This window comes from Pteropus medius, unplaced genomic scaffold (assembly GCF_902729225.1).
Source record: "Pteropus medius unplaced genomic scaffold, Ma_sr-lr_union100, whole genome shotgun sequence".
Taxonomy (NCBI): domain Eukaryota; kingdom Metazoa; phylum Chordata; class Mammalia; order Chiroptera; family Pteropodidae; genus Pteropus; species Pteropus medius.
The window spans coordinates 16,537,771-16,559,920 of record NW_024340692.1 but is presented as its reverse complement, the minus strand read 5'-3'; the positions used below and the strand labels follow the sequence as shown (position 1 = coordinate 16,559,920).

Here is a 22,150-nt window from a genome sequence, read left to right as displayed (position 1 = left end):
TATGAAACATGCAGATTTGAGTCAGTGCCTTGAGGACTGCTCAGAAGTTTGATCTGCACTAAATGGTTTATGAATTTCAGCACCCAGATTGATAGACACAACCAAGGATATATTTAAAACTCAGTTATAAGTCAGCCGAATTTCTAACTTGACTAAATCACAAGCTTAACACCTTTATGTCAATGCATATTATAACAGACCCTTACCGGAACCAAAAGTCTTTTCCTTTCCTAAAATCAGTATACTTTTGATTCATACAAGCCTAAATTCCTAGACTGTCGTCCTTAAATTCTAAACATATTTTAGGCTTTAAAGAGTGAATGTGGGAGTATAAATTGATGCGATTTTTCTAGGAAGCAATCTGGCAATAAACTTTAAGAGCCTTAAAAACGTTCCTATATTTTTGCTCAGCTATTCCACTTCTGAGAACCTACCTGCAGAAAAGGATTGAAATGCTGATCACAGACATAGGAAAATAGATTAATATATAAAGAGGTATACTTCATGTAAAAGTGGCAAAAGACTGGAAACATTACAAACAGCCACAATAGCAGAACAATCTACTTATGAAGCAGTCACACAATGTATTATTCTAATTATTAGCAATGTTTGCCTGAGTTTTAACTACCTGAGAGAAATGTTCATGACAGAATGCTAAATAGAAAAGCTAAGAAACAGAACTCCAAACATAGTTTACCTCCAAGTATAACATACACAGACATCCACAAATATATAATTAGAGGATATGCACCAAAGTTTTCTGAGAAATGAGATTACGGGTAGTTTCTATTTTGTTTTTTTCCTATGTCTCCATATTCCAACTTTCAGCAAGGGGCACATCCTCACTTATATGATCAATAACTGAAATACAAGTTGCATTTAAAAATAGGCATCAGTGTAGAAATCCACCACAAAGCAAATTGGCTGATTGCGATGTCCTCCTTTTTATTACATTATAAAACTGTTGTCAACACACACACACACACTTTTGGAAATTGTGTTTGTCTTGAGTATCTGCTTTTGTGGAGCACATAGTTTTATACAAACAAAAACTTTCTATACCAGTTTCTTGGTCTTCAACCTGTTTAACACTGGTAGCCAAACTACCAAGAATAGCTATATACATACAGTCAGAATTTATGGAAAATATTACAAAGACGAATGCCTTGAAAAGATGACACAGTGCAGGGAAAACTATAGCTATTAAACTGGTATGAAAATGTAGTCAAAAGGTTTTAGTCCATTATGGCTTTGCATAAAAAGCTTCAAAGGAAGAAAATTTAAGACACTTCTCATCAAAGGCACTTAAAGTTGTAATAAAATACTTCTTTGAATTTAGTTGGAGTCCAACAGTATTTCTATTCTTTTTTTCACATTCTGTCTCACATTGAAACAGTCCTTGAAGACAGCTATTGATGAGGAAAAGTAGTTATTAATTCTTAATAGACATGTTAAAAATATGCAAACAGAATTAATACAGATTTTGGTCCACTGAAGCAGGAAACAGTATCAAACTGTAGTGTTTCTCTGAATTCTGAGCAAAAAGCCAAAACCTCCCCAGACCCAGCCCCAGAAATAGAGCCTTCAGTTCTGAATTTGCTTGGCTGTCCCCTGGACAGGAACTCAAGTCCCGGCACATCTCCACGGTGCATTTTAACTGGAAAGAACCATCCCGTGGTTTCGCAGGTACTCTGAGGTGGCGGCAGCTGGGTACGAAAAGTCAATTCTCAGACACCTACAACTCTGTGTCCCGGTATCGGGAAGGCTGGCCGTAATAACCACGCTTTGAGTGTTCTGACAGCTGCTGGCGATATTCTTCCTCCTCCACGTCACTGCCATAACTTCCTCTGGCATCTTGATAGAGTATGGAAGGACCTTTCTGTGGCTCAGGGGGTCTGGAACTAAAAAATTGAGAGGGTTAAATGCACAGTGGACAATCACCCAAGACCACTTACCTCTGAGCCACACTGTGCTGACAAACCAGGGACACTCCTGGCCCCTCTTCAGGTTCAGAGTTATGGGAGTGGGGATAAGAGTAATAGGTCAAGGCTGATGCCCGCTTGGGTAATGAAGGAGGAAGCCCTCCAGGTGCTCCCTAACCTAAGGATTCCCTAGCTAGACAAGGGGTGCCCTGCCCACCCCTAAGTTCATTGGCACAAGTGCTACTGTTTGACTGGTAGAATTTGCCCCTAGTTTTCTACTGCTGTAAAATTAGACTCTAGCTTCCAGGCAGAACAGCCACAAGAAATGTGATTTATTTTTGCACTATTCTCGGAAGCAGGAAATGATGCAGTGTAAAAGTTCAACAGGAAGATACTGTGGTAATTCCTAGTGCTTAGGTAGCATTTTTTAAAATGTCGCATCTTACCAACATCGTCAATTGATTGTTATCTTTCCTTCAAACCATAGGTCGGCACAAGTGGCCTGACTTCGCTAGGTGATGCAAAGGAATTAAGCAGCTTGGCTTGGAGCCAGAAAACAGCAGTGACGAAACTGGTCTACGTACCCAGGAAGTTTGCTCATGTGCTATCCTATTACAATTTAATATATCTGCGCTTCAAAGTGTCAAAGGGGACTGACTTGAAATGTCAACGATTACGCTTTGTCAGAGTTTCAGCACACAGACAAAATTACCATGAAATTTTGATTCTGTTATCTTTAAAATTAAATTTGTCTAAATAAGTAAGGCAAACCACTGACCAGGAAAAAAGTCTTATTACTTTGAAATGCGAATAAAGAAAATACTTTCTTAGGAGTCCAAGTCCGAGGTAAGCCCCTCTTGCAGACCTATACTTGTCAAGCAGCCCTTACCTTGTGTACTGGCCAGGGTCTGGCTTATGGGTTTTGATCGGAACTGCATAGATATCAGGATGCTTCTGAGCAATTTCAATCTGTGGTGATTAAGACAAAAAAGAATAAGAAAGAAAGAATGAACCACTGAATAGTCACTTGTTGGTTTCTAATTCCATTTCAAGAAGAGGCAAAATAGAAGCAACTCTCTAGTTTCCATGCTGCTGTGTGATGCCTAATGGTACATGTCAAGTAGGAAAAATGTTTTAAGCAATAAAATTCTGTCACATGCTAGAGCATGGCTGAACCCCGAGGACGTTATACTAAGGGAAATAAGCCAGTCACAAAAGGACAAATATTGTATGATTCCACTTATATGAGGATGCTAAGTAGTCAAAATCACAGAGGAAAAAAATAGCATGGTTACCAGGGGACGATGGAGACTGGGGGTGGCGGGGGGCATGAAATGGGAAATAATTGCTGAATAGTTTAATAGGTACGGGGTTTCAGTTAGGGAGGATGAAAAAGTTCTGGAGATAGATGATAAGAGATAAGTGTACAGAATGTGAATGTACTTAACGCCAATTAACATTTTAAAAATGGTTAAAATGGTAAATTTTATGTTTATGTATATTTTACCACAGTAAAAAAAAAGAAACAAAGAAAAATGCTAAGAAGCACTGCTGTTGTAATAGATTTAAATGAAGAAAACTCCCATATCCACCGGGCAAAATATGCTCCACAGACCTTTACCTAAATTCTTCTTTAACTTTTGAAAGGTTATATCTGCTCAGGGTACAAAAATATAAACAACAATATAAAAAAGTACAATCTAAGGGCCTATCATTTTGTCAATTTTAGAACCCAAGGTTTGCTTGGTTTCTATGGCAAATCTGGGAGCAAATTAGAACTCAGTAAACACAGCAAATGTTTTAACAAAAAATAACTTCCGAGCGGCACTGATTCTCTTGTCACACTTCCACATTCCAGAACCCGACATAATGTTCTCAAGTACAAAGCACATAATCTGATTCACCTGTATTGTTAAGGCTTTCTTGACTGGAAGAAAAAGAGATACACACAAATAGCTGACAATCTAGAAATGACATATACAGGATGTGCCATTGACATCATGCATGTGAATGTCCCTTTTATGTCTGTGGCAATGGAAAAAGGACTGTACACCATTCTACTGAAATGAAACCCATTTAAAATGCTCATTGCTGACACCCTAAGACAACCTAGTAGTTTGAAAACAATTACCCTTGCATTCTGTGCTTCTTGGAGCTCTTGCATTCTCTGTAATCTTGCCTTGTGATCCATCTTCTCAAATATTTTCACTTTGCCCAGGACAGACTTGGGTGTGTTATCTTGCCCCTCGCTGCCCTCTCCCGTGTCCTCACTCTCTGGGGGAGGGACCGGGGTGGAGGGCTTCAGTATAGGCCGGCCAAAGGAAGGTTTCGCTGCAACGGGAGGAGGATGACCTTTGGCAGATGCCCCCAGAATTTCGTGACCAGCCATAGCTGGGGGGGAGTTTGACTTGTATTCATAGGATCTGGAGTATTCGAAGGACTCTTCTCTGTTCTGGGTTCTGGCCTGCAGAGAGCAATGACAGATTTTGATCTTGGGTTTCGGTTTATTTTCACATCTATATTAGTGATTTAATACACTCCATTTCCTGATCAGTTTCCAAAGTTGGTCAAAAAATACCATTCTGACCAAAAAAATCAAATATAGCAGGGCAAACAGCCACTGATTGGGCAACCTGATCCCTACCTCGCTCCCTACAGAAAAGAATAAAAGCTCTGGAAATCAAGAGGATGCTGGGGAAGTGCTGGGAGTCCAGCAAATGCCAGAGGTAGATCAGACCTCATTTCACACTGGAAGGGATTAGAACTTTGGAGAAACCTCAGAACAAGTCAGGCTTCAGGATCAAAGAGTGGGCTCCTTAGTTCACACCACACCAAGGGTGCATGCCCTGGCCTGGACGTTGGGCCCATATCCAGCCATGGATGAGACCAGAGTGGGGATGGGGGAGGGCATATCACATCAATGGCCATTTTCCTTTCATAGTTCGGTCCTAGGCCAGCTTGTAAATTGTCACTGATATATTTTACGAGGTCACTAATTACTTCTAATAGCTCACAAAATACATCAGTACTTTCTTCTCGCCTAAATTATTGAGTTAAATAGAGAAATGTTATTGAGTGTAAGGAAAAGCGTATAGTCACAGCTTTGATTCAGAGAGGAGATAAAGAATCATATGACAAACACCCATGTGTTCTTATATTGATTCTATTCTGGATAATGATTTATTTAAAAAATAAATTAAACCATCATCATCATAAGAGTTACGAAAAAATTGTGATGATCGTTTTCTTTAGCAAATCATCAGTAAGCATTTTCTGGTGCATCTATCAGATTGTGGGCAGAACATTCTAATTGGACAGAAAAGCAGATTCTGAGACTGCTGATTCTGGGCATGCAGTATTTGTCAAACTTTCATCTTTCTACATCAATCGATTAATTTTTTTAAAAAAACTAACAGTCCTAGAATTGTACACTCTCCTTAACCTTCCTTTACCTCCTTCCTAACTTTTCACCCTTCTCTAATTTTGGGTTTTACCAAATAGGTCAAAAGGGAAGTTCTAAGAGAAATGGTGAGTCAAAAACACAATTCAAAGCCATTTTATAGTGTGCGCTCTTCCCTGGCTATGCAGGGAGTTCCAGGGACGTCCACTTCCTTTCCCTTCCCATCCTGGGCTTCTTCCCAGCCACGTACCTTGGGCGGCTCTGGTTTGAATGCCGGGGGTGGGCTAGTGTCCCTAAGTTGATCTCTGCTAGTAGCCCTCCTCATCTGAGCTTGTGGCTCTGGGCTGGGTTTCCTTATGCTCTACAAGACATAAAGGTTCATTCACAACAAGAACATCCAAGCAGAGAGAAAAGAGCACTCGTCTGCTTTGCTGGAGTTCTGAAGACTTGCACATATTCAGAATTGGAGGGTTATAACTTGCATAAAAGTTCATAATTTGCATAAGCTCAGATACTGACTCAGTGCTGCTTTATAGAAAAGGCAGATACTAGGCATGCTCCCATTAGCAAATATTTCAGATATATTTTTTTAAACTAGATGCATCCATTGTAGTAGTCTCTTCCTTTAAAGTGCAAAAAAAAGTCTAAAGTCTAAAATCCCTTTTGTCACTTATAGCTGGCATTTAACATTTTTAAGCATTTAGCTTGTCTCTATCTGTAGATACTGAGGAGTTAATTTATTCTTTACAACTTGTCCAGTGGTATATACTAATTTTTTTGTTATGGTGGATTTTATCACCCCTTTCAACTTAATTTTTGGTACTTCTTTTTCATAAAAAATAAAATCATTCACTGAAATGAGCTAAACTGCTAAAGGGAAGTCCACAACAATAATTATCCAAATATATGGATAATCTCATCTACAAAGATCATTATCCCAATGTTCTCTGAGGTGTAACTAATAATTGCTCTGGTCCTAACTTAGTGCCTATCACTGTGATTTCTAGGATCACAGAAACTGTCTATTCACTAGCCAGTGGATGCATAGTACATGTGATCAGACATATGTGATCATGAACTCAATTCAAAAACTGAAATGCAAGAGAGAAGGAAACTGATGGGGAAACACTCAGGAGCTTTGGCAGTATTAGAAAGGTTAGAAGTAGGCTGGAGAAGGGCAAGGATACCTAAGAGTATATAGAGAGAGACCTAATCAAAGGTTACAAGTAAATACAACAATATTGTATTTAAAAAGCAATGTTCCACCTGTAATTTGGAGAGCTGGCTCATAACGCCATTCAGTTTTACCCATCATGCCCAAGGGCATCGGTGTGATAACTGCTGACCACGCAACCTTTCCCAGCGCTCAGTTCCTGTCCCACTTTCCCATGGACCACTACTGCGACCATGCAGGCACTGACTTGGAATGAGAGAATCCCTAGAAGTCATCTGTTCCAACCCCTAGAAATACCTTCTACAGCATCCTGAATTAACAGTCATCCAGAAGAATTCAAGTGAAACACCAAACCTTCTTTTCCTGCCCATGGCCTTGCAGCCTGTGGCCTGCCTCGCCTCACCTCACCTCCTCATGCTGCACCGGCTCCGAGGAGCGGGTGATGGAAGACACCAGTGGCTCCTCGGCTGGCTCATCCAGCTCATTGTCAGTGTAGGCGCCTCCTTCACCGTCGGTGTCTTCGAAGTCACTGATGAGGCGGCTGTCGCAACTCAGATAGTCCGCGCCCATGGCGGTTAAGTAGGACATGCGGTCTTCAGGGTCATCATCCATCCCTTCCATCTAGAGGAATTTGTTTCGGAGGGTCAGTGGTGTGTGCTAGGGCTCCTGGGAGTGGGAACTCAAGAAAATTCCCAAGGGCACAGCCAAGTGACTAAAACCGTGACATTTTCTAGAAAGGGAAGTCACCTTTATTTTCCTGAATCACTTGGCTTTAAATTACTATGTTAATTTTTGTGCAGGAACTCAAATTAGGAACTCTCCACCCTATCTATTCTTGCTACCATCCATCCTCTACAACGCTACTGAGTCCGCTTCCTCTGACTGTTGTGCTTTTCTTCCAGAATCTGGCTTCTCTCGAGTTTCTTCTGCTAGTACTTGTCTCCTAGTAAAAAATGCACGCTAACTTGTGCTGCATACCCCTTCGTTCAGCCACCAGATTCCCAAATCCTTGAGGGCAGAAACTCTGTCCTATTCAACTTGTCAGTGAGGAGGCTAGCACAGAGTCTTAGCAGACTGTGGGTGCTCAGGAGAGGCTAGACATCTTGACTAAATATGCAGTTCCCAAAGGACAAGACTAGGACTCGACAATCTCACTGGATATCGACTCACTTCTGCAATGAAACTGTACCTCTATGGTCCCACAAGCTACTTCAATTCTGCTGGACTACAGAAGACTAGCACCACAGGCTCCTAGAACCGCAGAAAATCATATACTCTGTCTGTATCCTCCCTTCGGTAGAGTTGTGCATAAGCTATGTCCATGGATGAGAAACTAGCCAATCTTAGAAGCCTACGCAAATTTCCTAACGTCCTCTTATCACCTACTCAAATGCCTAAGACACATTCTGTGCCAACCTTCTTTCTAAGCAAATGATTCCGCCTCTGTTCACTTTTCTGCTCTCTATTAATTTTTAACCATGTTCTCCATGGCTCTCAAACTCACCTCTCACCTCCACTCTCAGTTTCCCCGTCCTTTGTCAGCTGTGGTGCTCAGCTAGAGATCTTGTAAGCTCTGATTAGTGTGCTTGGAATACATGACTAGTTACTACGTTAAAAGTAAAAAGGAAGTGAATGTAGGGTTGCGTATATTACATTCTGCTTTTTTAAAAAAGCCCCTTCATTTTATTATTTTTCAGAGAATTTATAAAATGTCAAACTTGATTAGCACATACTTTGGAATCACTTCAAATGCGCATGGCTGTACTACATTCACTATCCTCTTGAGAAAGATTCAAAACGCAGAGTCTCACCTCACAGCAGAGTATTTATGCCACATACCTTTCCTTCAGAGACCCAAACTGCTTCTCCTTGCTGATGCTGGATTGTGTCCTTTAAGCTGCCAAACCAACTATCATTGGCTGCATTTAGGTTGATTGTAGCTGTAGAAATGTAGGCAAAAAGGTCTGCATCAATTTCCAGAGCAACTTAAGAAAACTTATTTAACATAATTTATACTCATTTCTGTCATATCTGAATTAAAACATTGGCAAAGGCAAGAAAAGTTCACACATATTTAAATACTAAATCTCTTTTGTTGAGTTTTCACTGCAGATGGATGATATAAAGCTAAAAATGGATGAATTTTCAGAATGTCTATTTTTTCAGAAAAAGTACCTTTAAAAAATAAATTTTTAAAGAGTACATTTTCAGGAGCAAAGAAAACTCATCAAAAACCAATATCAAAGTACTATATTTTAAAGATTATTACAGAGACATGTGTATTACAAATAAGAAAAATATTCACTAATGTGCTGTTAGATACCTCCAATAAAATACTTTAGATAACACTTAAATGCAGATCATTTTGATAGACTTAAATATTTTAGAATATACATACAGCTCTACAGGTGCATATTCAAGTAATATACAGTTTCTGTTCAGAACAAAACGTATCTTAGATAATAGCACTTGCTATGAATTGACCAAGCGCTATTCCAAATACCTCACATGGATAAGCACATTTCATGCTCATACAGACCTTGTGAGGTAGGTAGTGCATTATCCCCATGTTAGAGAAGAGAAACTGAGGCACAGTAATGCAATTAACTAGCCCAAGGCCTCACACTAAATAAGTGAAGAAGCCTAGATACAAACTCAAAAGTTTCCTTTTAGAGCCTATGGCCTTAGCCACTGCACGACACAGCCCAGTTGAAAATATGAATTTAGAGCACCAATATAAAATGTCAACCAAGTAAAACATATGCAAATCATTCTTCAGCAATATGTATTTATGGACCTAATGGAGATAAAACCTTAGAAGCAAATTGGTCCAGAATAATAAATTAAATCGGAGCTAAAATGATCACACTGCAGGAAAACCAGGATTTTTTAAAGAAGGACAATGTCACAGCCTTGTATTAGAGAGTATGGCATTCTGTGTAGCACCCAAAAGAAAACTGGGGCTTTGCTGGTAAAAGTTGTTTGGTACCCTGCTCCACCTATTCCGAAGTTTGCATAATTCTCTATAGATAGCCAAAAAAGAACTACTAAGCAAATTTTGTAAGCAATTATGCTTCAAGTTTTCTTCCTAGTAACATATATCATTCTTTGATTTAAGAAGTTCTAATGTTGACCTTAAAATATCCTGAATGAGCTTACAATTTCCCTAGTTGTTAATTATTTATAGCATTAGAATAAACTGATACATTGGACAAGTCAAGGAAAATTAACCTTGATTCCTTGGGCTTTTGCATCCTTATTATGGTACTTTGCAAAGATTACTGTGCTTTTGGGTAAAACGTGATGCCATAGTACTTAAATATAGAAATAAGACTGTATGCTCCAGAGACGAAATGAGTGATTTGCACTAACTGTATACAGGACATTCAGCTACCTTTTTGAGCTTTAAGTTGGAGTTGTCTGAGATGAGTACAGTCTATATTTACCATATTTACCAGGAAAACCTAAAGTTAAAAGGGCTGTTTATAAAATGCAGAAAATATGTTCATGCACATTGATGAAATGAAAAAGGTCATAAAACCTGCTACTGAATTCACATTGAGTCAAGTACAAGAAAAGGGAAAAAAAGAAAGAAAAAAGAACTTCACTGTAGCCAATTTCCTAAGCCCCATATAAAGGTAACATCCGGCTAAGCTGATAACATCCAACTCAGGTACCTGCCCTCTCTTTAACAGGTGGGTGCACAATTATGATGCTACCTTCTTTTGAAAAGTTTACTTTGGAATTCAACACCTTTGGTCTACTGTTGGCTTTTGCTCATTGGGTTCTTCAGAGTCTTTGGCTTCAAGCAATATTAGTTATTTTCTACTGTTCCCAACCTCTGGACTGGACCTGTATATCCCTGGATAGGCTTAGTACATCTCTCGAACTCAAGAAAGTGAAATATTGAAAGGATCTTTAATCAGCCTCTGTCTCAGGTGGAAGTCCTGAGATTCTAAGAGCATCCTGGCAGTTGTACTCTGGAACAAGTGTGGTCACTACTCCCTCCCCAGCCAAGGAGGTTGGAGAGTGTCAACAGCAATAGCAAAAGGTGAGATGCAAGGCTGGAAGGGTAGGGAGAAATTAGGAATGAATACTAATGGATATGGGGTTTCTTTTTGGGGTGATGAAATGTTCTAAAATGGATTGTGGTGATGGCTACACAACTCTGAATATGCTAAAAACCATTGAACTATACATTTTAAATGGGTAAAATGGTAGGATATATAAATTAAATCTCAGTTGAGCTATTCAAACGGCAGACACCCGCCCCCGCCTCCTTGAATGGGAAGTGTCAACCAAGGTGCTTGGCCAGACAGACCAGCATCATCCCTCTGCTTCTTGTGGTCATCAGAGTCTCCATACACCTTAGGGAGACCAAGGATTGACTACTGCAGTTAGGGTTCTTTCAGCTGGTACAACATTCACTTTTTCCTCCAAGCTTTTTCAAAAGACTATATAATAACGCAGAATTACTTTTGTTAATAATATGCAACACTGAATGAATTTCACATTAATGAAAACTGTGAAAGCTAATAAAAGTACTAAAATATCTTGTGGTACTTTAAAATCCCATACTTTCACACATAGGGTGGCCCTGCTTGGGTCTCTAAATTCATAATTCCATTTCTGTAGTCTTCAAACCATCCACTGAGTGCTTCAGAAATTCTAAGAAAACATGTAATTCAAACTCTATGTTTTAACAAATAACTTTTTCAACACATACAATGTATTCTATAATAAAATTTTTTAAAAATTTTTTACAATTTTAAAAAATTTTCTAATGTGGACATATATTCATTCACACTCTCTCCCTCCTCAGTGTCAGATATGTTAAATATAACATAGATTGACAATGATTGGTTGCTGAACTCAAAAAAGCTATCATTAACCTAAAGATATTACATCCAACATGTGGCTTCCACAAACTTGCATAACCAAAAACTTTAGTAACCCTTTTAAGCCCTTAATTATTGCATAATCACAGAACTAGTCATTTATATAGGTAGGGCGTATATTCAATTAATAAAACGTCATATTCTTAAATTGTTTTACTTTCATGAGTAATAGCAGCAGTGGGTCTTCATTTCAGAAACTTTAAAAAAATATTCTATTATGGAAAATTTAAACATATACAAAAGTAGAGAGAACAGTTTAATGAACTCCCATGTGCACATCACCTAGCCTCAGCTTCGATAACTATCAGCTCACGGCCAGTCTTGTCTTGTCTATAGCCCTACCCACTTCTCCTCACTGAAGATTATTTATGCAAATCCAGACATCATATTATGTCATCTATAAATATATATTAGGTCATCCATAACTATTTTAATTAGTAAACATTCCTAAAAGACAAGGACTCTTTTTGTAAAAACATAATCACAATGCCATTATCATCCTCAGAACAGGAGTAATAAATCCTTAGTATCATCCAATATTTACAGTGTTGAAGTTTCTATTATGGGGACATTTTTTAAATAATGAAATCAAGTTTCTAATACTTTTTAAGTTAGTACATGCATGGATGGTAAGTACAGGACAATGACACAACAGATACAGAGATATGGGTGCTAGGTGGTATGCATGGCTCAAAAACCAGCCTTGTAGTCCCACACAAAAATTTGAACTTCATCAAAATGACGAATTATTGCGTGCCATGGATCTTTATGATCACTTTCAGTCAAAATTAAATATACAAATGCCATGAGTCAAATATACTCGTTTTATAGGCTTAGCTACTTTTCAAGGAGTCATGACTAGTATTTCAGATTACTATTCTCCAATTCAGATTTACTTCCTTATTTCATGCATTCTTCAATTGTCTAATTTTCACTTTGGAGCAAAGACTACATTTTAAATTTCACTTACCTGTAAAAAGATGTGCACACGTTTTTTTAAGCTTGTTGGCTTGATCATACAATTTTCGAGAACTTTTGTTAGAAGTTGGATTCAACCTCTGTCTCATGGTTTTGACACCCTGTCTAGAGTCTGGGTTGAAAAAAATCACAATCGGGAACCACTGAGTATAATTCAACAGGTCTACAGCTTTAGGAGTCACATCCAGTAGTGCATGTTTATCCTGTAAGAAATGGGAAAAGGTTATATTAATGGTATGTAAAGTCATGTAGCATCAAAGAGTTTGTCTTAATAAGTAAAGGTCATATCAGATAAAACTTGTCAATTTAAATCAAAAGGCAGAAAACATTTCTCTTCACATTATGTCTAGTTAACATTACCAATCTATTAGAATTTCTAAGAGAATGAATTAACAGGTTATCGGGTATAATGCTGAGAATAATGAAAAAAACAAAAAAAACAAAAAAAACAACACATCACTACCATAGGATATTGACTAGTTTCCACACAACGATACTCATGTTTTTACTATTAACATTGAACGATTATTAAAATACATATTCTATTCTAAAAAGGACTTCAGCAAATCACTACTTAGTTCTTTCTGACAACATGACCTTTGGATGAATTTTCTCACCTGTTCAATAATTTGCCTCACAGTGTTTAACCGCACCACTCCGCTGGATTTCTCAGATCCTGCATCTTTCGGTTCTGTTTCTGCGAAAGCGAAAACGAGAGGCTAAATAATTTTTTAGGTATCAGTGACAACCAAATACACCAAGCTGGCTTCAACAATAATGGGACATTTGACATGAGGAGACTTTCATTAGGAGAGTCAATGGGAAGGGCCCACGCCAGCTGTTTAATCAAAATCTAATCAAGAGGAAATAGACAGTCTAACATGTTAAGACAAGTGGCTTGGACTCTGAAATATCAATGTCACCAAATAATTTAGAAAAAAGAAAGAGACTAGAAAGACAAAAAAGTCAAATGTACTGCAGGATCCTTGGTTGCATTCTGAATTTTTTTTTAAAAAGCCATGAAGGACAAAATTGGAACAACTGAGAAAATTTGAAAAACTGACTACATACTAAATAATATTACTGTACCAGTGTTAAATTTCTTGGCTGTGACCATGGTAGCATGGCTGTGTTGGAGGAGAATGTCTTTATTCTTAGGAGATTCACAGGGATAAAAAGTATTATAATGTTGGCAATTTTAACTGTCAATTGATTCAGCAGAAATTTTAAAAAGTGTGTAATTGTGTGTGTGTGTCCGGTTGCGGGAGGAGTGTATATGGCAAGATGGTGACTCCGGGCGAAGTGTGTGTGAATGTTCATTTTTTTCATTCTTTTCTGTATGTCAGATATTTTTCAAAACAAAAATTTTGTGAGAGAAAGATGTCACTGAAAGACTTACTAGCAGTTTGGAACAGGTCAGGTAACTCATTTGCTAACTTTTCCAGTGCTATATCTGCTATGGGGCCAAATAAAACCACAGGTCTCTTGAAACCAGCTGAAATGAGACAAGAAAATCCATGAAAATGCATACACTTTCTTATCTGTTAAAATAAGAAGCAAAAGTATTTTACAGGCTAATGATAACATGAATAATGAAAGAAACTGTGCGTTCTCCCACCCCCAATTCAGCCCAGATCTTTTCTGAAGAATATGCCTTCATTCCCCTGACTCTTATTAAACTTTGCTACAGGTAACATATAAAGACTTTCAAATGGCAGTATTTTAAAAAAATAACTAAAATTGTGGAAATATGCCTCCATTTACGAGTTTGCACAGCTCACATTTTTTAAGTCTCATTTCGTGTGTGAATATGATTCCAACTCTATAACCTGGCTTTGGTATAAGTGATAAAGAAAAGTTTGAACTTGACAGCTACAATCTGAAAATGAAGAAAGATGGGCTCAGAGCCCAGTCGGATCAGTTCCTGGCTCTGTTTGGCTTCCTCACCTTCTCGCAGTAAAACTCTCTCATAAGCCGGGAACTTGGTGCTAACCGACACAACAGCTGTTAGGTCTTCCCGACTCTTCCTTAAGTTCTTCTTCAAGCCGGATCTCTGGCCACGCATTCTCCAGAAATCTGCCCTGTCCCCAGCATTGTCTCTTTGGGCATTCTGAACGCTGGCCATTTGTTCAGCTCTGAGGGAAGAAACCACAGCCAAGAAAATTTCTAGAGCTAGAAAATGTGCAAATGTGAATGTCATTAGCCAAGTCTACTCATTTCTTATGAACTTGGATTGGAGAAGATGCAGCTTGACAATGAAGAGGTTTCACAGGGTAGGCAATGTGGGACTCTGTCTTCCCAAGGGAGGCATATAAAGGCTGGGTCTCCATAAAATCCACCGGGAGCTCAGTAATAAACACACTAAAAGTGGCTCATTCTGACAGGCTGCTATATAGTAAACAGATCTGAAACCCCTGCCAAAGAACAAGTATCTTTCCTAGTCTCCCCATCGTCAGTCAACCAAGTGTCCACTGGAGGTGAGGAAGAGGGCCGGGGTACTGGACAAGGGCAACATATTTCTGAGAGGTGAGCTGTGGCCACTTGGTATTTGCTCAACATTCTGTTTCACGGTATTCGTTCAAACACCAGCCAAAGGCAACAACCAACCAAGTGATGCTAAATACTCACACAAAGCAGCAAGTAGCTATTTCACAGTTCCAAGCCACTCCTTATAAACAAGAAGTAGATAATGGGAGAGGACATGAGGACAAATAATGTGGGTAAACTTTCTGAGGGTATTGAGATTGAGGTTTATTTGTGGGAAAAAGGCAAAAAGGGGTGTATAGGAGTATGTGATCTCAGATACCTGCTTTTGTTGGGGATTAAGCCTTTCTCCAATTCGTTTCCAATCCTCACGGCCAACCAGTGGCCCAGCTTGCCATCATACAGGGTATCTACCACTCGGAAGACCTCCCCTCTGGTGAAGGCCAGGCTCTGTGGAGTTTCCTTCTCACATTCAAAGTGGCTTCTTATAAAAAATGAATCTCCTCTGCCACAAGCCAGTATGTCTCTATAGACTGAAAGACAAAAGCATCGCTGTATGCCACATTTTGCTTTAAGAGTTATCAGTTTCTCCTATTTCCAATCACCCTCTTTAACTTCTCTCCATTTAGCAAACTCAGTGTACAGATCCTATAGCTCAAATAGAAATAAGAATTAAAAACTAACTTTATGAGTTGCTGTGATGGTTAATTTTGTGTGTCAACTTGACTGGGCCATGGGGTGCCCAGATATTTGGTCAAACATTCTGGATGTTTGGGGATGAGATTAATGTTTAAATAAGTAGACTAAGTAAAGTGGACTGCACTCCCCGATGTGGGTGGGCTTTAGCCAATCAGTTGAAGGCTTGCACAGAACTAAAAAAGTGAACCCTCTCCAAAGTAGGAGAAAACTAATTCTTTCTGACTTTGAACTGGGACATCAGTTTTTTTCCTGTCTACAGATTCAAATGGAAACACCAGCTCTTCTTGGGTCTCAAGTCCGCCAGCCTTCAGACTCCAACTACACTGTTGGCTCTACTGGTTCTCAGGCCTATGGACTTGGACTAAAACTATATTATCGGCTCCCTTGGGTCTCCAGTTTGCCATTCACCCTGAAGACCTTGGGACTTGCCAGCCTCCATAATCATCTAGGTAGGTCATTCCTTATAATCAATCAATCAATCAATCAATCTCAATCTCTCTCTCTCTCATACATACACACACACACACACACACACACACCCCTTATTGGTTCTGTTTCTCTGGAGAACACTGACTAATACAGTTGTCAATCAACCCTCTGAAGCAGAGCGGGAAGATACTATCAACCCCCATTTTACAGATGAGAACAATGAGGCCTAGAAAGGTGAAGCCACTTGTCAGACTGATATGGGTTCATGTGGGAGCTAACCAGTGGGTGTGGCTTTTTGCATCCATCATATGGAAGACTCAAAAATAACTCCAGGTTGTACTTAAGGATGGATCATTGTTCAGAAAAGCAGTTTTATTCCAAATTGACACAACTAGTGAGATTATTTCAGTGGATGCATAGAAAACATTTCTATAGAAAGTTAAATGGTACCTAAATTGTCTTCAGAGATTAGGTGTTAAGATCCATTTTAATTTTTTAATACCCAAATTTACCTATTCTGGTCCCAAGACACCTCTCTAATCTTCTCCACTATCTCCCTCCACCATTAAACTAATGACCAAACTTGCTTACCATCAGCTCGGCTCTGAGCTAAAATGGTCACCATTTCACCTTTGGGGATTTCTAACAGGTAGAGAACAGCATCCTCCCGAACCAGCCCTCTGAAATCCTGTGTGTTCACCTGATAGAAAGGGCAAACGGGGGGAAGAAAACATGAAGGTGTTTATAAATGTGCCACCTGAACTCTTTATGTGTTTTCATCAGGGCCCACCCAGATCAAAATCCAGATGTAAAGAAGTCCTTAGTGTCTCTATACGAGCCCTCGCAGCACCTCGCTAAGGGCCTGGGCTGTGTGGGCATCACCACATTTTCTTGCTTCCCTATACTGCCAACCACTCTGTAGGGATATACTTGCCATCAAAGACTTGTCACTGGATCAGATTAGAATTTTATGGTTGTGTTTGTCTTCTTCTCTTCTTTGAGTCTCTCACAGAGGTGGCCAGGAAGGTAATTATAATCATGTAATGGATAACTATAATGCAATAGGGAGCAGTAGAGTTTATGGCCAATGAGCACGCTGGCCCAGCTTAAGGCATTAACCCTGTTTTTAAATTGGTTCAAATAAAAGCCTGAAAATAAGGATTCTGACCAACTTTACTTTCTCCTATAGCTTATACCACCTAAAAGGTGTTAATAGTTTATGAAATTGAAGAGCATTAGCCTTATATGACAGGCCAACAGTCTATTATATAGGCTTATATATTTAAGCTTCTGACACCACTTATTTCTGACAAGGACCCCACAACATTTATTCCCCACTGATTGAGTAGGGGACACTATAAACGACTTTTAGAAGATACATTAGAAAGCAAGCAAAATTGAAATGTGACGAAGAAAAAGATATTTTTTTAGAAAAAGATATTTTGATATCTTTGTTCTATACCTTTAAAACCATTTTAAAAGAGTAATTACAAATATGTAAAATGCAAAAATTATTTTAAAGTACCTAATATTTTAATGTATTACAAAATGAAAAGATACAGAATTCCTATGAAATATTTTCTTCAATCATTGAGAACCCTTTAATCAAAAAGTAATGCTTTATTACTCAAAAAAAGGATATTAACTGATCCTAATTTAAATAATATTAGAATTTATGACTAAGTGAAAATAGGCATTAGACTAAAATTTAGTTGGTACTTTTAAAATACTTTGCTAAAGTAATCATGTTAACTTTTCCTAAAATGAAACAATATTTAGCATTTTGGACAGCTGTCATTCCCATCTCTCCATCCCCCAATTAGGGATCATTGCACTGGTATCTAATCCTTTCTTATGCCATTTGCGGATCTACATCTGTGTCTATATGTGGCCACACATGTTTTTATATGCACTGTATATGCTTATATTTGTTTATTTAAATAAGATGAGGCCACAGGGCTAGGGGAAAACTTTGAAGGTCCCACTGCCCATGACCATAGCCACAGGAGACTGACCTCAAGCAAGCCAAAAACTCTTAATAGCCAAAATTAAAGCACACGTAGTAACTACATTTAAAAATCCAAATGGTTCATAAACAAACAGGTTTTTTTTTCTTTTCCATCATCTAAAAGTTTCTGAAAGAGAAATGACAGCTATACCAGATAAATAATAAGCAAAGAGATGGTCAAGCCAAGCACAAAAGTATGTCTATTTCTGTTATTTATAAGGCACATATTCCACCACAGCACAGCACACTCATGTTTCCCCTTCCACATGTCAGACTGTCACCTTGACAAAAGAGCTGCACTGAAAAAACTTACGACAGAAACAAGTAGTTAGTGTATGTGCATAGTTTACCACATGTATTCAACCTGGCCATGAAAAAGAGTGCTGAAATGAATTAAAGTAAAAAAGGCCAGGGCAGCACTTTGATACTTGAAGGTTAGGTTGTACTGTCCTCTCCAATAAAATATCCTCTTTCATTACCTATTTAGTAGTCTACAGGGTCTACCATGTCTGCTGTGAGCCTGAAGCGGATTCTGTATCAGCTACAGTCTATGACTGTGTAGCAGCTTCTCTGCCCCATCGGGTGAGCTCAATCTTTTCATCCCTTTGCAGAAAAGAGGGCTCCTTTTACAGTCAACAGAAAATTTATTCACAACCAAGAACAAAGACCAGCTATTGCCTGACCTCCAGGTTATTGCAAAACGAGCCAGTTCCTGTTATCTCTAGGTGATAACAGGAAGCAAGACACTTTTTAAAGTGTAAACGTTGCATACTATGACTTTTACACATGGAAGTGGCTCTATCCACCTTTAACAACTTACAGAGAAGTCAAGCTGTCAAGCTCCTAGATGAATTCCCTATTTTTTTCATGGAAATTCAGAAAATCATTTTCCCCCCAGGATACAAGATTTTATGCTTGAGCTTTCATGAGCAAAGGCTTCCCAATTCATACACGACTTCCTGTGGTCCCACACTAGTTAGGAAATACGCTTTTTCTTCTTTGGCATCAGCCCAAGAGTAAATTGGTATGAGCTGGCACTCACATGGGATTCTTATCGGTGGCACTTAGTAAGTGATGTTTCCTAGGATCATGTGATACCATGAGGTTCAGTCAGGTACACTTAGTCTTCTAGGATCCTGACCAGAGCCAAAGATGGTCTAGAATGTCACTGGAAAGCTTCAGCAAAGCTCATGATCAAGGTCTGCCCTTCATCTGCTCCAGAAATGAAATCTGAACTACTGTAATGGGGCCAAGAGCCAAAAAGGAAGAGGGCTGCCCGTTTTGTGCTCAGCTGATTGTTTTCTCAGGAATTCTACAGCTTTTTATTCTGCTCTCTTTTGAACCTAGATGCTCTTACCAGACCTCCTAGTAACTCCTACATGAGAAATGTTATTCTATAGAAACAGAAATTCAGTGAAGACAGTTCCCTAGCATTCTTTTTTTTTTATAGTCTCGAGGTACCTGACATTCTTGAAGGTTATTCTGAAGTCAACGGAAAATACATTACACGTATCTCATAAAATGTCAAAGCTGAGTTGGTTATCATGTTAAAAAACCAATAGAACATATAAACATATATACAGTAACTTTAAAAGTACCAATATTGTCCCTCCTGGACAATTTTAGATGTAAATAATATATTGCATAGCAGCAACTTATTATCTTCCAATGGGAAAAAAAAGAAGGGACACTGACCTTCATACTCTGTACCAGGAACTCTGCTAGGTACCTGGAATGTTATCTATTCTAATCTTCCCCGGGTCCCTGCAAGGCAGGTGTTCTTATCCCCAATGAATACATACAGACCCCTGAGTCTTGGTAGTTGAGCCAGGGTCACAGAACTAATGAGAGGCTGGATGTGATCAAATCAGATGATCTGATGCCAACGCCCACCTTTGTTCAATTACAGCACACTGCCTTAAGAGTGACAACCAGGAGAATCAATGAAAGACCAAACATTAGCAAGATCTTTTGAAAGATCTTCCTCCTTAACCTTTAGTCTCAATTTTTTATTACTCAAATTAATAAAAATCTTTGCAAGAGTTTTGCACATTATATAAATCCCCAAAGACATAGCAGTGAGTTCTGCGTTCCAGGACTTAGAAGACAGGACCCATTCCAAGGAACAGAGACCTTGATGTTGGGCATCAACAAACCTGCAGCTGATCTATTTTCACAAGCTTCCCCACTTACCCTCCCCTTATATAAAATATCCAGAAAACCCCATTCTTTCCCGGTAACTTCCAGAAACAGGGCTGGGCTTTCTTTACCTTCAGTATCTGGTCCCCTTCTTGAAGGCCTTCTTGCTCTGCCGATGTACCCTCCTGAATGCCAGCCACGAATATCCCAACATCATTGCCACCGGCCAACCGAAGGCCCACACTGTCTCCCTTCTTGAACCTCACCATTTTGGTATTGGGGCTGCAATGGTTTCCGTTTCAGAAAGAAAAAATGGGAGATAATTTTTGTAAAGGGGGAATAACATTAGCAGATGAGATTTAATTTCTTCTATCTACAGAGTGATTTATAGTTTCAGACACTCTCGTTTTCCTCATAGAATCTATAATTTTATCTTCCCTAGGACTGTAAGATGAATAGGAGAGGCCCGCTTTACTAGTGAAGATGCAGAAATATAAAATGTTTACGTGAGCTCATTAAAGATTAGAAAGCAAATAAAGGGCAAGGCTAGGGCTAAAATCAAAGCCATCTGACTCCGAGTTCAAAATTCTTCCAAAGGAAATCCTGCTGCCACCCAGGGCTCATCAAATGGACAGACAGTCTAGGTCCAAGGAAACAGCCCCTAATCCAGGAACTGCTGCTCTTGACCACCACTGATCCCGGGGTTCTCATTATCAAGTGCAGAGCATGGTGTCACTTCCCTCCCCCGACATTCTGGGACCGTCATGTCACCGCAGGCCCAACACAGCCACCAGTTAAGCAGTACTTCACCTATCTGGGAGCTATTATTGATCTGGCAAACTCAAATATTCAGAATCACATTCTGGAGAAGTAGCCAGATAAGGGACAAAGCAGACAAAGTTAACATCACAAAATTCACCCACTTCCACAGTTTACTCTTTCTACAAATAATTTCTCTTTCTCATAAATACTTGCAGCAATAGGGGTTTGTCAAAGGTTGCTGATTATATGAAAAACCACCATCTATGGTTAAAAAAAAACACACACCATTCTTCTGGATTTCAGTTAAGGAGACAGAGCTGTACAAAAAAAGAAAAAAGAGAGAGACTAAAATTTATACCCATATATTGCTTCATCTTCAGGACTGGGACGAAGATAAGTTCTTGGTGTTGGTTTTGGTGGAGGAGCTGTGGATTTAAAAGTACCTGTCATTACTAATCTGGACTAAAAGGGAGTTTGTTTCAAAATACAAATCTCACAAAACCTACCAAAAATTCAAGTCTATACTTTACGCTACATATGTCATCACATCAAACAACAAAAATAAGTCTAAAGCAAAATTTAATTTTAAGCCATTAGCAGGTGCCAATAGTTTCTCAAAATAAGTGAGAAGTGAAATGAACCTCTAAAATACAAGGTGCATAATGATATGTGCTAGAACGTAGCATTATTTATAACTAAAAAAATATATAATAATACTGTTTTCCAAGGATAGATATTTATGTGTGTAAAGTCACAGTGATAATTTTAGGGTGGTTAGAGGGTTAGGGGGTGGGGATGAAAAAGGACCTCAAGTAATCAACTATGACAAAATGTGACTAACTAAAAATATGTAATTTTAGTTATGTATTTGGTCTCTGCCTTCAATTCCTGACACGAAGTTCCTAAACTCCCCATAATTTCCAGGATGATAGGGATGTCAGGAGTATCTTTTGCTCTAATATTTAGTCTTTGACCCCAGTTTCTGACACAACGCTCCCATATTCCTTAGAGTCCTTTGTTTTAAAGAGATGACCCCTTGTGGGCTCCTGGACAGCCTCAGGATCAGGGCTGGTCACGAGAATGAGCAAGCCATGATTAGAAGCTTGGAACTTTCAGCCTACCAGTTCATCATCCAGGGAGGGGTGAGGGGCTGGAGACAGAGATAATAATTGATCATGCATATGACAAAGCCTCCCTAAAAATCCATAAAACTATGGGGTTCGGATTGCTTCAGGGTTGGTGAGTACATGGAGGTAC

At 39.0% G+C, this 22,150-nt stretch overlaps 1 protein-coding gene across 6 annotated transcripts in view; it reads right to left on the bottom strand.

Moving 5' to 3' along the window:
- Positions 1-756: 756 nt before the first annotated feature.
- Positions 757-22,150, bottom strand: part of TJP2 (tight junction protein 2) — a 102,077-nt gene continuing 80,683 nt past the window's right edge. For 4 of the 6 annotated variants that reach the window (XM_039836098.1, XM_039836272.1, XM_039836187.1 and 1 more), the window contains 14 exons: positions 21,252-21,318; positions 20,263-20,413; positions 16,576-16,684; positions 15,179-15,389; positions 14,320-14,507; positions 13,772-13,867; positions 12,990-13,069; positions 12,365-12,575; positions 8,336-8,436; positions 6,905-7,117; positions 5,573-5,683; positions 4,054-4,386; positions 2,812-2,891; positions 1,248-1,901 (listed from right to left, as the gene is read on the bottom strand). In XM_039836098.1, coding sequence (XP_039692032.1) covers positions 1,736-1,901; positions 2,812-2,891; positions 4,054-4,386; positions 5,573-5,683; positions 6,905-7,117; positions 8,336-8,436; positions 12,365-12,575; positions 12,990-13,069; positions 13,772-13,867; positions 14,320-14,507; positions 15,179-15,389; positions 16,576-16,684; positions 20,263-20,413; positions 21,252-21,318 — 2,117 coding nt within the window. In that variant the 3' untranslated portion in view covers positions 1,248-1,735. Of the gene's footprint in view, positions 1,902-2,811; positions 2,892-4,053; positions 4,387-5,572; positions 5,684-6,904; positions 7,118-8,335; positions 8,437-12,364; positions 12,576-12,989; positions 13,070-13,771; positions 13,868-14,319; positions 14,508-15,178; positions 15,390-16,575; positions 16,685-20,262; positions 20,414-21,251; positions 21,319-22,150 lie in introns of all 6 variants that reach the window. The other 2 variants (XM_039835917.1, XM_039836024.1) reach the window with 2 other exon arrangements.